At 39.0% G+C, this 17,107-nt stretch overlaps 3 protein-coding genes across 4 annotated transcripts in view; 2 read left to right on the top strand and 1 right to left on the bottom strand.

Moving 5' to 3' along the window:
* The window catches only part of cers4a (ceramide synthase 4a), a 47,425-nt gene extending 41,283 nt beyond the window's left edge, over positions 1 to 6,142 (top strand). For both annotated transcript variants that reach the window (XM_030132114.1, XM_030132116.1), the window contains exons 9-11: positions 3,271 to 3,377; positions 3,909 to 4,065; positions 4,185 to 6,142. In XM_030132114.1, coding sequence (XP_029987974.1) covers positions 3,271 to 3,377; positions 3,909 to 4,065; positions 4,185 to 4,388 — 468 coding nt within the window. In that variant the 3' untranslated portion in view covers positions 4,389 to 6,142. The remainder of the gene's footprint in view (positions 1 to 3,270; positions 3,378 to 3,908; positions 4,066 to 4,184) is intronic.
* Positions 6,143 to 8,309: 2,167 nt separating this feature from the next.
* Positions 8,310 to 12,768, bottom strand: LOC115417891 (kelch-like protein 23). The gene is made up of 3 exons (XM_030132095.1): positions 11,707 to 12,768; positions 9,821 to 10,232; positions 8,310 to 9,204 (listed from the first exon to the last, which is right to left on the bottom strand). Exons 1-3 carry the CDS (start codon positions 12,680 to 12,682, stop codon positions 8,904 to 8,906), a joined length of 1,689 nt encoding a protein of 562 aa, XP_029987955.1. The 5' UTR covers positions 12,683 to 12,768; the 3' UTR covers positions 8,310 to 8,903.
* A 202-nt stretch (positions 12,769 to 12,970) lies between these two features.
* lsm7 (LSM7 homolog, U6 small nuclear RNA and mRNA degradation associated) lies at positions 12,971 to 17,019 on the top strand. The gene is made up of 4 exons (XM_030132136.1): positions 12,971 to 13,016; positions 13,244 to 13,334; positions 13,470 to 13,541; positions 16,588 to 17,019. Exons 1-4 carry the CDS (start codon positions 13,011 to 13,013, stop codon positions 16,728 to 16,730), a joined length of 312 nt encoding a protein of 103 aa, XP_029987996.1. The 5' UTR covers positions 12,971 to 13,010; the 3' UTR covers positions 16,731 to 17,019.
* Positions 17,020 to 17,107: the final 88 nt, after the last annotated feature.

The raw sequence follows: 17,107 nt of genomic DNA, 5'->3' as shown, positions 1-17,107 counted from the left end.
AGCATTCTGGATTAACTGAAGGGCCTTTAAAAACTTTTTGGGACAGCCTGAGAAAAGTGAATTACAATAATCTAGTGTGGATGTAACAAAAGCATGGATTAATTTTTCTGCATTATTCTGTGTTAAAATATGCCTGATTATAGCAATATTACGCAGATGGAAAAAGACAGTTTTAGAAATCTGTTTTATGTGAGTTAAATTGTAAATCCTGATTGACTATAATGCTTAGATTCCTCACGGTGGTTTTGGGCTCCAGGGTAAACATAAACAGTATTGATCCAACAACTGAGCCATGAGGAGCTCCATGACCGACTGTGGTGCACTGAGAAGATTCATTATTAACATTAACAAAGAGATAATGATCTGTTAGACAGGATAAACCACATTTATGCAGTTCCTTTAATATTAATTGATTATTCAGATCATTGCAGGGGCATGTGATGGTAGACAGTGTCGAATGCTGCACTAAGATCTAATAAAACCAGTATAGAAACAAATCTCATATCGGAAACAGTTAGAAGGTCATTGGTAACTTTGACAAATGCTGTTTCTGTGCTACGAGGGGCGTTCAATAAGTAATGCCCCTGACCCACTTCCAGTTGTCTGATCTAGCTGAAATTTTGCCTGTGCAATGATTTATATCTCTATGGGTTATGTGGCAAATTACAGCTCTGAACTAATTGTGGTTTCTGATTTACAAGTGTTTGAACTGAGTCTGGTGTGAAATGGAGCCTGTTGAGTGTCGCGCAGTGAGTTTTTGTATTTGAAAGGACGCACACCACAGGAGACTTTTGATGAAATGAAAGAAACTTAGGGTGATGATGCCCCATCATATGACCTTGTAAAACACTGGCATTGTGAATTCAAACATGGCCGGAAGTCTGTGGAAACAGCTCCCAGACCTGGTCGCCCCCCTTCTGCCATTGATGAGGCATCTGTCCGTCAAGTTGAGGCTGCCATTTTAGAAGATCGGCGCATTACTATTCGCCAAATAGCCCAAGAGGTCAAGATTAGTACAGGGTCTGTGAAAACTATCATTCATGACCATTTGCATATGAATAAGGTGTCTGCCAGATGGATTCCCAGGTTGCTCACACCTTTCCAGAAGCAAGAACGCATCGAGTGCTCGAGGATGAATTTGGAGATGTGCCAAGAAGATGAGTCAAAATTTTTCAAAAGACTGATTACACAGGATGAAACCTGGGTCTATCACTATGATCCAGAGACCAAAGCCCAGTCAGTGAAGTGGAAGCACTTGGACTCACCACCTCCAAAGAAGGCAAGGGTGCAGCCCTCCACTGGCAAGGTCATGCTCACAGTCTTCTGGGACCAGGACGGAGTAGTGATGACAGATTTCCTGGCAAAGGGTACCACAATTACAGGAGCCTATTATGCTTCACTTGTGAGGAAATTAAGAGAAGCTATCAAAATCAAGAGGCGGGGCAAGATCAGCAAAGGTATCCTCCTCCTGCAGGACAATGCTCCGGTCCACAACTCGCATGTCGCCAGATCAGAAGCACGGGCGTGTGGCTATGAAATCCTCCCCCATCCTCCCTACTCTCCTGACCTTGCACCCTCTGACTTTCACCTCTTCCCAGCCATGAAGTTGTTTTTGAAAGGAAAGTGTTTCCCAGATGATGCAGCCTTGATTTCTGAAGTCACGTCGTGGTTGGAGGACCAACCTGGGGTGTTCTACAAAAACGGTCTCCAGAGCTGCATCAAACGATGGGAGAAATGCATAACTCTGGGTGGTTCCTATGTAGAGAAAGACTAATAACTGTGCCAAGTTTCGTTGCTCTACTGCTATGGGAAGTGGGTCAGGGGCATTACCTATTGAACGCCCCTCGTATAATGTTCCCTAAAACCTGACTGGAAGTTCTCAAATAAACTGTTGGCTTGAAGGAAATCACATAACTGATTGGCTAATATTTTCTCCAGAATCTTAGATATGAATGGAAGGTTCGATATAGGTCTATAGTCAGCTGAAACTGCAGGGTCGAGGCTAGGTTTTTTAAGAAGAGGTTAGATTACAGCTACTTTAAAGGACCGTGGTACATAGCCTGTTGATAATGACAGGTTAATCACAGTGGTGGCTTGTCAGTGGAGGGTGCTAGGGCACCCCCCCACCTGTCTCAAATAAAGAAGAAGATGATTGGAATCACATAAAATAATTTTACAAAAACATGAATATTTAAATAAACAAGCTATACATGATACAGCCCATGACTGCTGTGTATAATCTGCATTCAAGTGTAGTTTAAAAATGTTTTCGGTTATTATGGGCAAGTGAGCAGTCACATGATGTGACGTGATGTGACGTGATGTGACGTGACGTGACGAGACGTGACGTGATGTGACATGACGTGACTCTTTGGGGCGTGAAAATCTGTGCTCAAGGGCTCTCGTTTACCATAACGGACTCATAAATGGTGCATGCACAGTAGACCCCCATCGATACAAGAGATAGGAGAGCCTCTGGGCTCTTTTGTGCCCAAGCATGATCCATGGGAGTAAACGTCACATCCTGAAAAGAGCCAAGACCTTCCTTAGAAATATGAGCTCAATCGGTAATACTACAAGACTGTGATATGACAGATGTGTAGCTCACTGGTCAACACTATTTACTTACATGCGGTAGACTGGGGTTAGAATCCTGGTAGGAGCAATAGCAACTATGCTATTTAATCTATAACTTAACTTCTATCTTTTAGAAGCCCTGGTCTAAATACATTGTCCATACTATCAGTGGAAAAGACACTTGTCAGGGACATGACAGACTTTAACAATAGAGCTGTGGAAAAAATTACATGTTTGAAGAATAGATGGGTGAAATTTACATATAAAAAATAAAAGGCTGACACCACATTGTATTGTATATTTTTATTTTAATTTAAATTAATATTTTAAAATTGTGGTGCATGTGCTTTGGCGTATCCTAGTGGTGATATGTGGTTATAGTGCACCCAAAAACTGAATTTCATTGCCACCAAAAAATAATTTCTTGACTCCACAAGACCTGTGAGTGTGTGCTGTGGTATCTGGCACCAAGACATCAGCAGCCAATCCTTTAAGTCCTTTAAGATGGACTTAAGACCTCTCTGTATCAGATGCCAAAGATACTTGATTGGATTGGACAGACTGTTACATGTCACTAAATACTGTATCACACAATAAACCATCAATTACAGATGTAAAGCATGTTGGGCCTGTCTTTCTTTCTTGCATCCAGAAATAAAAACCCCTTGCCTTTTTCCTTTGTGTCTCCTACAGTCTGCTAAAATGTTCCACTATGCTGGCTGGAGGAGGACATGTGACACGCTGTTTGTCATCTTCTCTGTGGTATTTCTGGTCACGAGGCTAGTTGTATTTCCTGGCAGGTAAGTTACTGCAACACTTGATTTCATAATTTATCTGCATGTTTCTTCAGTTTTATTCTTATTATTTGATTTGGAATTAAAATTGTGTTAAAGACTGGAATACCAACACACTAATACAATCAATCAGTCAAATTGTATTTATATAGAGCCACATCATAAAAAAGTTATCTGATGACACTTTACATTTAGAGCTGGTCTAAACCAGGCTCTTAAGCCAATTCACAGACACCAACAGAATCATCCAGAAGCAAACACTTAGTGACAGTGGAAAGAAAAACTACTTTTAAGAGGCAGAAACCTGGAGTAGACCCCGACTGTGGAGGATGGACGACTGGCATGACCATTTAAAGGGTTAAAGAGAGAGGGTTAAAGAGAGAGAGAGAACTGCTGTTACTAGTGTAACTACCAATAACTAGTACAAACACTCATATCTGTTAATACTACTACTAACAGTGGATATACTACTATAGACAACTCTGTTGAACCTTTTTTGCACTTTTCTTGGCTTAGACATTGTGTGTTTGTTTGCAGAGTCATCTACACAACGCTTGTAGTGTCTTTAGAGTTCTTCGAGCCTTTCAACGGTTACTATTTCTTCAATGCTTTGCTGTTCGTTCTGCAAGCGCTGCACATCTTCTGGGCTTATCTCATCCTGCGCATGGTCTACAAGTTTGTATTCATGGGCAAGGTGAGAGCAGTGTGGTGTTAAATTCCAGCAGACTAAGCAGATAGAATGGGAAATTAATGAATCCACAGCTACCTATGCACACAAAACTGTTGAATTTCTATATTAATTTGATTCTGAAGGTGGAGCGTGATGAGCGCAGTGACGAGGAGAGTGAAGTGGACGAGGAGGAAGACGATGAACTTGAGGGTGATGGAGATGAGAGCAACTGGGAGCAAAGGAAGGGCTCCATCAACTCCAAACTAGCATCGTTGGCAAACAACTGTGTGCTGAACAACTTGACCAACCAGAGGAATATCAACAGCAGACTGCCCAAAGCAAGATAGTGAAGTAGCCTCCAACCACCCCCCACCAACCAACCACTAACCACCATCCAACCACCTACCACCACCCCTAATCACTACCCAACCCTTAACCCACACCTGCACTAGATGTGTTTCCTGAGATTTAATATCCACATATGGCCTTTGTTTGTACATCCCTCATGGTCCACAGATGATTTCAGATCAGGGTAGGTCTGCATCCATTTACTTGTTTTTATTTCTTTTACCATTGATTGGAGAGCAAAGAAGCAGAGTTGGTTTTAAATCTGGACACTCAACATTAGAAAAAAGCAAAAGAAGAAGACAGTGACCTTTCCTTTCCATCATTCACTGTTATTTTGCATATTTTTTTGTATTTTAAGCAGTTTCTTCTTGTAGTAAAGGGAAATGTGTAAATATGTGAGGATACTCTGCTATAACGCTTTTATCCTTTTTCCACAAAACAGACAAAAACTTTTTTATTTAAAAAAAAAAAAAAATCCGTCTCTTTAAGATGTGTTTTATGATATTAAATTTAGGAAGATGTGCTGCTCTTTCCTGCAGCTTTGTGTCCACATGCAAAGCACAGTTGATTGTACATAGACTTTAAAACATTGATTGTAGTAACTGTTAATAAACCACTTTATAGACTTTAGATTTTTATGAATTGTTTACTTTAAGAGTAATGTTGCTGTAGTCTGTGAATACAAGCTACTACAGAAAACCCTGAGTAATGACGAGTTATAGTTCTACTGTCGTTTTGTTTTTACTTCACATTTTAGAAGAGATACAGCGCCCCCTGGTGCACGAAGAATAAATATCATGACAGAAAAACTGCTCCCTGTTTCTGATCAAAAGATGCCTTTGAAAAAGATGTATTGCACCTAAAATATGGACTCCAGCCACACATATGTATGTTTGTTACTTACTGTGTGTCCATAATACTTCCATGAGGGTTTTTTTTTTTTTTTTCATCAGAATTAATTTACAAGATTTTTTGTTTTTGTGCCTTGGCTGCTGTTTCAAGACTAATCAATCACAAGCACTTGATATGAAGCCCTTTGTGCTTGTACATTCATCTTTTTGCAAACACTTTGGTCCAGGCCTTATTGTGACTTTTTTATTTTGCTCAAACTTTTGAGGTATTGCCTGGGTTAGGTCTGTGTTTCAGATGCCAGAACACATTATGAAACATGAGTGAAGGAAAAAATTTAACGATTGAATTGAATGAATGTGCATGGCTTATTTTACAGGACTAAACTAGAACACCGCAGGGAATGAGTGAAACACTTGCCATTTTTAAGTGTATTTTTTACACATTACTGAAAATGAAAATATGTGTCTAATTCTGTTGTGACTTCAGTTGGGTTATCATGGATTTGTAGATTTTAACAAAGTACAATCACACACAATAGTTCACCACTAAATGATTTAATATGTCCTCATCCAGTAATGTTTACTGGTGTTTATGCTGGGAGAACTGTGATAGGAGTGTAAACAGGGTTTGTGTTGAGGGTTCAAGTGTACAGTATTTAAAGAATAATGTAAAGCAAGTTACGTTGAGCACTTAAAGGGCTGATCCACAGGAAACCACAATTATGACCCCCGCTAGAATATATATTTTTTATTATTATTGAATACAAAGATAAAACTACATGACTGTTTAATAAGAGTGACTTCAGGTCTTTGTGGAAGCAACATGGGACTGTTTTATTAAAAGTGCACATTGATGCTTTTGTGATTGTGTAGCCAGTTTGAATAAATTTGCTTTTACTGAGTCAGGTCTGCTGTCTTCATTTATGCTCACTGACATGCTTTTTCAAACCATTAGAGTGCCAGTAACCCAAATAAACCCCATTTTCAGAAAACTTGGGGCATTTTCTAAAATGCATCAAAAATTAAAAGTCTGTGGTCAGTGAATTCAATGTAGCCTTTATTTAAATGACAAAGTATGAAAAGATTTTCAAGGCTTTCACTGACCAATGTTTTCTTATACAGATACTAACCAAAAATTACATTCTAATGCCTGGAGCACAGTCAAAAAAATTGGAACAGAGACAAAATAAGACTGAGGCATTATTATTGCTATCCTCTGTTAGATTCTAGTCATCACAGTAACAGATGAAGGATCATGAGTGAACATAAACAGAGCATCCTAGTCTTTCAAAGAAATAATCTTAATGGGTCCTGACTCAACACTTTGTGCCCAACTTCACGTTACATACAATACAGTATGTAATATTGTGAACAGATTTTGTGGGTCCAGTGCAAAAAAGTGAAGGACAGACACTCCTTTTGAATGTGCAACCTTCAGTGAGCATTAGATAAGATGCTGCCATGATGAATGAATATAGATATACGGGTTTGGGAGGACTATGGAAAACTGTTGTTCGTTCCATGGCTGCGTCCAGAAACACAACCTGAAACTGTATTACACAAGGAGGAACAACAATATTTATTCTGTGCAGAAACACTGTCACATTCTTAGGTCTTGAGTTCTTCATAGATGGACTGAAACACAGTGGAAATAAGCTGTTTTCATATCAGTCCATGTTTCAACTAGTGTTCAGGAAAAACAGACATCATGTACTGTCAAAGATGAAAAAGTTCATTCAGTGTTATCAGTGAAAAGTGCAAAAGCAGTGTCTGTGATGGTCTGGGGCTGCATCAGTGACCACGTGACTAACCTGCATAAGTGAAGGGACATTCATGTGAAGGCATAGACTGAACTTTACAAAGAGATTTGCAGCCGTTGCGTCGACAGGTTTTCCCTTTGTTTTCATTTATAAAATACAATTGAGATGGAGAGTTAAAACCTTTTCTTGTCTGTACTTCTGTCCAATAAAATAAAGGTTCATGTGACAGCCTCACTAATGCTGTCTGTTTTCTTCCTCCAGTTGTCAGTGGCATGTCTGCGGGCCATCTTGTAGGTGTGGCTTGCAGAATAAAAGGGCCACCTCAGCAAGTGCTCTCTCTTTCTCTCTCTCTCTCTCTTCCTTCAGCTGATTGACTGAGCAGCCTGCTGACCTCCTGGCCAATATTTGATATTGCTGGGTTTTGTTTGAGACACTTGTTATGTGGATTTCGTACTGATGGTCAAATGAAGCCCCATGAATCGCCAAGGCTTTCCAGCCCATTGCTTCACCAAAGGTTCCGCTGCTCGAGGCCTCATTGAAAACGTGAATACTGCCATCTGCTGTTCAAATTAAAATATGACAGGCAATTCCATATTAACATGGCCTGAGATGAAAGTAGTAATGGAACCCATACTCAGGACATTGCACAACTCGACTTAAAAAGACTTGACATCACAGTCATTACTGTCACCTGTACATTTTGCAAATTTTATTGATACCGGACTCCCTTTTGTGTGTGTCTATGCCTTTTTTACTTGGCTGATTTTATATTTTTATTCTTCACTGTTATATAATTGATGTGTGTATTTAGCTCTGAGTGGCTTACAGAACATAAAAACAAATTCCATTGTACTGTACAATGGTATTTTGCAATGACAATAAAGCCTTGAGTTTATTATTCTTTTCTGAAATGTAGGATCATTTACAAACACCCATAATTTTGCCCAACTCACAAACAGGTGCAAAAGAATATATCAATCAATCAATCAAATTTCATTTACATAGCCTCAAATCATAACAAAATTTATCTCATGACACTTTACATAGAAAGCTGGTTGAAACCAGACTCTTAAGCCAATTTACAGACGCCCAACAGAATCCTCCAGGAGCAAACACTTGGTGACAGTGAAGAGGAAAAACTTCCTTTCAAGAGGTAGAAACCCCGCGTAGACCCCGACTCCTGGAGCTTGGTCGTCTGCCTTGACCAGTTGGCTTTAAAGAGAGAGGGTTAAAGGAAGAGAAAGAGAGAGAGAGAAAGAGAGAGAGATGGGGGGGGGGGGGGGGAGGGGGGATAGGGGGGATAGGGGGAGGGATATGGATGCACAGCAAACTGAACTAGAACTGTTAAAAACTAAAACAGCTGGTTCTGGTATAATTACCAATTGCTAGAACAAATGTCCTTAATTAATACTACTACTCCAAATTAAAGTATTAACACTGGATTTACTACAATTACAATTACAACTAACCTTGACCATCTATGTAACTATAATAAACACTATCACAACTATATGGATAAATGAGGGATGACGATGAAGGCAGGAGAGAAGCAGGACCACAGCAGCAGATCCAGAGATAATCCAAAAACCTGTGAGGTGATAAAGCACAGACTCTTCTCGACTAAATTTAAAATAGAGTTAGACTAAACAAACTACATTTTAATGATATTTAGTTGACTAAAACTAGACTAAAACTAAAATAGTTTAGATGACTAAATTATCACTAAAACTAAATTATATTTTCGTCTAAAGACTATGTGTAAAACTAAATTAAAAATTGTTGTCAAAATTAACAGTGATTTTAGGAAAATGCCATAACTATTCTGGAAATAGGGAGTGTACATAACAAATCTGCTAGTCTTACAATGATGTTACACACAGATTAGCAGTGGGATCAACTATAATCAGGTTGTTGTCACTGTTACACAACCTCTGAGTGGCACAGGGCAGGGGATGGCATCATCTATTTCAATGCAGGTGTCTATGTATGGGTCCAGCAGTACCATGTTGGGGAATGCTTTGTTACTCTTCTTCTCACTGACCAGATAGACCTGCCCACTGACTGTTGTGCAGCCAGAGAAGAACTTCCTGTCCAGACATTCCTCATCCAGCACAGTCCACTCATCTGTGTCCACGTCCAAACGCAGAGCATAGCCTCCAAACAAGTAGAGGGCACTGTTGAGCTCTGTAGCAACCAGGTCATATCTGAAAGAGTGTTATTTTCTCTATTAATCCTCAAACACCCAAATATCAATCTTTTTGATGTTAAAGACATGAGAGGCCACTTACTGCATCAGTTAGAGTTAAAGAACCTATTACAGCTGAAACATTATTAACCACTGCAGTACTTACCGATGGATGGATCTGAACTATTTGCTTAATTAAATCCAGGTAGTTACTTTGTTTTGGCCAGGCTGTTTATTTAACTCTAACTGCAGCAAGTAGTCGCTCATTTCTTTAACGACAAAAAAAAAAAAAAATTGGACAATGCCAGGATTCATGAGGGTCATCAGGCTTGTGACAGAATGGTTCAGGGAGAATGATACATCATTTTCACATATGTATTATAACCACCGTAAAGTCCAGAGTCGAATTTGGCATGTAATGAAGACTTGATGCAGCAGTTCGATTCTCCATCAATATTAATGCAACTATGGATGGAAAAAATGTTATGAACTTTATTGTGACACTACATTATGCATTATGTTCCAAAAAAGATGTCACAGTGAATGTCTCCTGTGATCAAAACTGGTACAGAGAAATATTGCATGTGCAACTTTTTTTTTTAGCCGAGCAGTGTATAAAACACCCCCTTACTCACCGTGGAAATGGAGAATAGGAGACAACATCCCAGTGATCCTTCTTCACCTCATACCTCTGAATTCCACCATACACTTCCCCATTTTCATCCAGACCACATGCCACATAGATGCATGAGCCCAGAGTGGCAGAGGCCGCCCTCTCCACAGCCCTCAGCATGGGACTGACCCCCTCCCAACCCTGGTCTGACCCCAGCACCAGTCTTTCCACATCAGCTACCAGCCCTTCATCCATGGAGCCCCCCAGGACGTACAGGACTGAATCCAGCCCCGCGGAGCAGTGGCTGTGTCTGGACTTCTGCAGGGCTGGTCCATCCACCCAGCGCTGGTTGCCACATTCATACATCATGACCCAGTCCACACTGAACCACAGAACATCCCGGAAGTAGCCGCCAGTCACCACCACAGAGTCTCCTGTTCCAGCAAAGAATCAGGAGGGACAGTGTGAAAAAACAGATTCATGATATGCAGTATGTCATGTCAGGGTTATTTAGATCTTGTGCAGTGGTCAAATGTAGTGCAGAGCTGGACTTAAGTTCAAGTTTGAGGTAATTAAATTAGTCAGTTCAGTATTTCCATTGTACTGTGTTTAAAAGACACATATTGCACTTCCAACTGGACTGCACACCTGACAGTTATAGCTACTTTGCAGATGAAGATTTTGACTGATTTTGAATTGTGTTTCATTGTAGATTAAACTACCCAGTAGTTTGTGCAATTAAAATGTATCAATTAGTTGTTTGACAGACATTTAAGCAGCTTGACAGTAGTTAAAATTTTCATGTAAAAGTACTTAATGCAGGGAATTATGACAATTTTTTCTAATTCTTAGATACTTTCACTTAAGGTCTTGAAAGGTGAATATTTACTTGACATGAAATAGTTGGAGCTATGCAGAAAATACAGGTCTAAAAAGAAAGCCTCAATAGTAAATAAAATAATAATAATAATAATTCCTTTGCCTTGTATTTTATTGTAGATGGTATGAACACATATTTGTTTCCTATTTGTCACAGGCCTAAATGTAAGAAATGGATGCACATTTACAAATGATATTGTCCTGACAAAACATTAAATATGTTGTGTGGTAGAGTGCGGTATTACTTTTCCTTCAGCCTTTGTAGAGTATCACTGCAAATCCACCTCAGTATTCCTGTTTTTGTAATGAGGTGATGCTTGAGACTTGGTGAATATACATACATACATACATATATATATATATATATATATATATATATATATATATATATACACACACACACATATATATATATACATACATATATATATATATATATACATACATATATATATACATATATATATATATATATATATATATATATATATATATATATATATATATATATATATATATATATATATATATGTTACCTGGTTTTCTATGATCCCTGACGTATTTCAACGGCCTGTTTTGGTTAAGTGTCATTAATTACATGACACTCTACTGATTTTTGGATGATTTTTATCTTGTTTGGATTGTTGACTGGAGGCACTGATCAATACTAGCATCAAGAAAATAATCTACATACCTAGACTAGAAAATTTGTTTAATTTCTACGACAATTATGGCTATTGTCACAAATTTGTATCATAGTTATTGTATGTGGTATATTCAAATTAACATTATCCACTTAATTTAGCATCTGTTTGACAGCAACAACACAAATATTTTTTTTTTTGCATAATTGTAAATAAATCTAGGCAGTAGGGGGTTACGTAAAGCATCTCAGTTCTTCTTCCACTACTGGTTATTTGTCAGGAAAAATAGGACAAACTCCTGCAACAGTGTCTTCATTAAATGGACAACAAATACGCAATGTGGCCCTTCTTCATCATCATCATTTTCACTAGTATCCTGATTTACCTACTGCAGCTACAGAGTATTGTGTGAGGTTCTTCTTCTGCAGAGGTGCACAGCTCTGCCATCTACCACTGAGGGGGTGGAACTGGTACAGCGCTTGGGTCTCCTGATCATGACGTCCACCAAGGACAAAAAGGGTCTCGCTGGCCCTGGTCCTCCTCACTGACCTGCCCATTGACCAGGATGTTGGGAAATGTTCATTCAAGGTGCAGATCAGCTTGGCTCTAGGGTCTGAGCTGTTCATTCTGGTCAACAGTTCAGTGATGAATGGAACAGACAGAGCCTCAGGCCTCACTAGTTCCATCAGCTCAAGAAAGTGTTCTTCTCTTTTAGGGTCAAAAGACACCCAGCGCAGAACAGCCTCCAGGGCCAGGTCATCCTTTTTGATAGCCAAATCATCACTGGCAAGAAGATCTACCACAGTTTCTTTGGACAGAGACAAGAAGTCATCCATGGTGATGACGGCAGAGAAGTGAGTGAGCGCCACCTGCCGAGCAGCCTGGTACAGCTGACAACAACCCAGCTGCCAGGAATAGGACATCAGTCCCAGACAGTTACTGAGGTGCAGCTCACGCTCCAGAAACTTACAACACAACAATCTAGGTCTGTCAAGTTGAAGAAAATCTGCAGTCTCAAGGATCCCCAGGACATTTTCTCTGTCCAAAGTGAGACTGGAGGTCTTACTGAACTCCATCAACACACGGAAATATTTCAAGTCCACACCTTTGAGCTCAATTTGCCTTTTGGTGCTCTCTACCCCACAACCAAAGAACAGAGCTCTGAAGTAGGGACTTTGAAAGGCAAGCTGCTCACGGTTAACATAAAAGTTGTCCTGTTGGACCTGCAGAATGGCATCTGGGATCAGAGCAGGGTCAGAGTCCTTCAGGTGAGAAGCAGCTTTATCCTCTTCTGGTTTGTTTTCCTGATCAGAAACAACTGTCAAATGACAATCAACAGACGCAGCACACGTATTCTGCATAGTGCTTCTTCGTCTTACTAGCTTACAACACTCCAACTGCTTTATAAATAGACAGACCTCCTGACTGGATGCAACAGGGGGAAGGAGGTCCATCTGAAATAATGACGCTAATTATAAACCACTGAGCCTCTGCAACACATGGATGTTTACTTTAACACATAATGTTTAATTATTCCAACTCAGATCACGTTGCGATTCCAGTAAACTAACAGAAGCAAACATTGCTAGACAAGAAAGTAAAAACGTTTTTGTCATGTGGGGGCGCTCAACGATTTGATTAATGGAACACTCGGAGGTCAAAGTTTAACTTCCGGGTTAGACAGCTAACATGGCGGTGAGTTCGTATGGATTTCGCTTTCATCTAAACATCATATTGTGTTTGCAGTCATAACTGTTATCCCCATGTATTTTTTTCGGAAGTAATTAATAAACCTAAATATAAGCTTGTATGTATAAAGCGGTGTTTTTCATGGTTCCGCTTACTATTTGCAAGGCTAATTTTTATGTTAACAGAGTGTGTGTGCTACATGTGGATTTGAAAAGCGTCTGTATGCTTTGCAGGATAAGGAAAAGAAGAAGAAGGAGAGCATTTTCGATCTGTCAAAATACATTGACAAGCCGATTCGTGTGAAGTTTCAAGGCGGACGAGAGGGTAAGCGACTACTGCTGCTCGTAGCTTTATGCTAATGAGGTTAGCTGATGGTAAACGCGAAGAAATGATGCCTTTATGGTTAGCATTAGCAGTCGAATGAATTATTTGTTTTGTGTCTTTTTTTTTGTCTTTTAGCAAGTGGTGTCCTTAAGGGGTTTGATCCTTTGTTAAACCTGGTGTTGGACGGAACAATCGAGTACATGCGTGGTAAGTGATAACAGCACGTCCTGCTACGTCTGGGAGTGAATAATGCACAAAAACATGTCCCAAAACCAGAATCAGACACATGGTTCAGTGCAGTGCTGTGAACATACAAAAGCCATATACCTTGAGTACATAAAAGAGATCAAGACGACATTAAAAAAGTAAATGTTAAACAGGTATGTGGGAGACTTGAGCATAATTTACAGGCTTCATAAGTAGTGCAGTAAGATTCAACATACACTCTTGATCAAAATTTTAAGACCAGTCCAAAAATAGCATGAATTGACATTTTGCACTTTTGGATCTTAAGAAGGTTCTAAGTAGAGTTTCAAAATGCAAAAAGAAGGAAGAAATGGGACTGTGACATTAAAAAAAAATGTGAGTGAGCAATTTATTGAAAACAACAAATAACTGAAATAGGCTGTTCATAAGCCAGTCAAAAGTGTAAGACCACAGCCTTTAAAAGCCAAAATCTGCGCAAAAATGTGAATTCATTTTCATTTTCTGTCAGGTATTCACACTGTCATGACCTCCTGATGGCAAAGGCAAAAAAGCTTTCTCTCTTGGAACTTGGTTGGATTGTTGAGGTGCATAAGCAAGGCCTCTTGCAACGCGCCATTGCTGCTGAGGTTGGATGCAGTAAGACAGTCATTTCAAATTTCTTAAAAGATCCTAAGGGTTATGGAACAAAAATGTCACCCAAAAAAATTTCACTGGCACTGAGCCGGAGAACCCAATTGGCTGTCCATCAAGACACAGGATGATCCTCAATCCAAATTAAGACCGTTACTGGTGCCAACTGCAGCCCAATAACTATCAGACGACATCTGTGAGAGAAGGGCATTTAGAACAAAACACGTCTTCAAAGGTCTCATCTCCTTCAACATCATAAAATTGCCTGTTTGGACTTTGCAAGAGAATACCAAACATTGGACATTGAAAGGTGGAAGAAAGTTTTTTTTTCTGCTGAGAAACAATTTTACCTTGACGGTCCTGATGGCTTTCAACATTACTGGCCTGACAAGGAGATCCCACTGGAGATGTTTTCGAGGGGGCACCATCATGATCTGGGTGGCTTTTTTCTTCAGTGGAACAATGGAGATTCAGGTTGTGCAGGGGCGTCACACTGGAAAAAATCAATCTTACCAATAAATCTTACAACTTATCATTTATAGTCAAAATATCTCATCACACTTATAATAAGACATAATCACTTAAAGAGTAATTTTTCATTGAGTCATAAAGAACTTATTTTTAGAATATAGATCTTGTAAAATCTTTTTTCAAGAAATCTTACCAAGATAATTTTCACTTGTTCCTTAGCAGATTTTTTTGCTTGAATTAGGCAAAAAAAAATCTTGAATTGGCAGATTTTTTTTTTTTTTGCTTAATTCAAGATATTTTTTTTTTTGCTTAATTCAAGCTTTTTTGGCTTAATTCAAGCAAAAAATCTGCCAATGGAACAAGTGAAAATTATCTTGGTAAGATTTCTTGAAATAAGATTTTTAAGATGGATTGTCTAAAAATAAGTTCTTTTATATCTCACTGCAAAGTTACTCTTTAGGTGATTATGTCTGATTTTAAGTGTGATGAGATATTTTCACTAGAAATGAGAAAAATCCACTTCGTAAGATTTAGATTTTTGCAGTGCAAATAGTGGCTGGGTATGTTGAGATGTTGCAGGGGGCATCCCTCATGACTGAGGGCCCTCATCTGTGGTAATGACTGGGTGTAAAAACAGGACCACGCCGCAGTTCACAATGCCCAGTTGACAAAGGACTTCTAACAGAGGAATAACATCACTCTTTTGGACCATCCTGCGTGTTCCCCTGATCTAAATCCGACTGGGAACATTTAGGGATGGATGGTAAGGAAAGTTAACAAAAATGGACATCAGCTCCTAACAGCGGATTCAAAATGACTGTCTTATTGCATCCAACCTCAGCAGCGATGGCATGTTGTGAGAGGCCTTGCTTATGCAGCTCAACAATCTGACCATGTTCAAAGAGAGAAACCTTTTTTTTTTTTTTTTTTTGTACAGATTTTTGCTTTTAAAGGCTGCTGTCTTAAAACTTTTGATCAGTTGAGTAGCAGCCTATTTCAGTGTATTTGTTGTTTTCAATAAATTGCTTACTCAGTTTTTTTTTCTCATTCCCATTTCTTCTTTTTGCGTTTTAAAACTCTACTTAGAACCTTTTTGAGATCCAACAGTGCAAAATGTCAATTCATGCAGTTTTTCCAACGGGTCTTAAAATTTTGATCAGGAGTGTTTTAAAGTTCAACAAAGCACTTGAAAGACTATATGGATGTGGTCTTCACTATATGAATTATTTAAGTAATAATATAAGATTGTTCTGTGATGGCTTTTTTATTGTTGTTTTTTGACTATGTAAATCACTCTAAAGCATCTGTATAAATCAAATTCACTGCATGTTATTCCTCAGAAGTCAAATGCACAGCTGGCAGGCCTCTGGAAATTCTGTGTTAATTCTTCAGCATCATAAACTCCTCGAGTTATTGTGGAATAGACACACTTTAGTGCTGAAATATGATTATCAACAGACTGAAATTACCACAATACCCCCAGCAACCTCTTCTAGTGATATTAGGCCTAATGCTACAAACCTATAGGTTAGTTCAGTGCTCCCATTCTCATTATTGTTATTACCCTGATAAGCAGTTAATTTAATACAAACATTAGCTGGGATAGAATAGTTTTAACACTGTTGTTAACATGCTTTGTGTGGTCCCTCGGCCTGTATCTCTGTTTACCAATTAGACAAGAGGGCAAAACATGTACATAAGAATGTAGAGTAGATTAAACTTTATGGATCCTACAGCGGGGAAATTTGCTGGTCAAGGCAGCAACAGATAAAAGTGCAAGGAAAAATAAGTGCAGCATAAAGATAGTACTGAACAGTGCGACCACACGCTGTGTCCTCTGACTCTGTCTTTGGATCAGATTGATGTGCTGGGCTTGTTTTTTGTTTTTTTTTAGCAGTGGTATGATGAGCTAACTGTTATGTCCCTGTAACTCTTGCCTTTCCAGATCCAGATGACCAGTTAAAGCTAACAGAAGATACGCGGCAGCTTGGACTGGTGGTCTGCAGAGGGACCTCTGTAGTGCTCATCTGTCCTCAGGATGGCATGGAAGCCATACCAAACCCGTTCATACAGCAGCAGGATGGCTAGCATACTGCTACAGAGTCACACAATACACACATTAGTTTTCTTTGTTATTGTTCATTAATTGTTCAATGTGTCAGTGATTATACATGTAAACAAAGCAAATAACTTCTGTAAAACTCATATGTTGGTTGATTATGAAAAGGACACTTCAACACTTGACTTTTCTTTCTGTTTCTGGTGTGTAAATTCTAATTTGAGTTAGAGAACACTTGAGTTTGAGAAGTGTTTTACCCACAAAGTAAACTTTTTACTGCTCTTTGTTTTTGATAATAAAATGAAACATTTGTGGGGTTGAATGACTATCATATTATTGTTGGAAAATTCAGATTGGAGATAGACACTTGTGTCAGATGTACTTTCAACAGCTGGTTTAGACATGG

Source organism: Sphaeramia orbicularis, chromosome 4, assembly GCF_902148855.1.
Source record: "Sphaeramia orbicularis chromosome 4, fSphaOr1.1, whole genome shotgun sequence".
In the NCBI taxonomy this organism is placed as follows: domain Eukaryota; kingdom Metazoa; phylum Chordata; class Actinopteri; order Kurtiformes; family Apogonidae; genus Sphaeramia; species Sphaeramia orbicularis.
The sequence above is the reverse complement of the archived record's forward strand: the minus strand, read 5'-3'. Positions and strand labels throughout refer to the sequence as shown.

Bases quoted from the DNA above. Each gene is read 5' to 3' on its own strand.
- LOC115417891 (XM_030132095.1), bottom strand. From the start codon at position 12,682: ATGCAGAATACGTGTGCTGCGTCTGTTGATTGTCATTTGACAGTTGTT. The intron at 10,233-11,706 runs GTAAATCAGGAT...TTGCTGGAACAG, and splicing joins ATACTCTGTAGCTGCAGTAG to GAGACTCTGTGGTGGTGACT. The intron at 9,205-9,820 runs GTGAGTAAGGGG...ACACTCTTTCAG, and splicing joins TCCTATTCTCCATTTCCACG to ATATGACCTGGTTGCTACAG.
- lsm7 (XM_030132136.1), top strand. The intron at 13,335-13,469 runs GTAAGCGACTAC...TTTGTCTTTTAG, and splicing joins GTTTCAAGGCGGACGAGAGG to CAAGTGGTGTCCTTAAGGGG. The intron at 13,542-16,587 runs GTAAGTGATAAC...TTGCCTTTCCAG, and splicing joins AACAATCGAGTACATGCGTG to ATCCAGATGACCAGTTAAAG.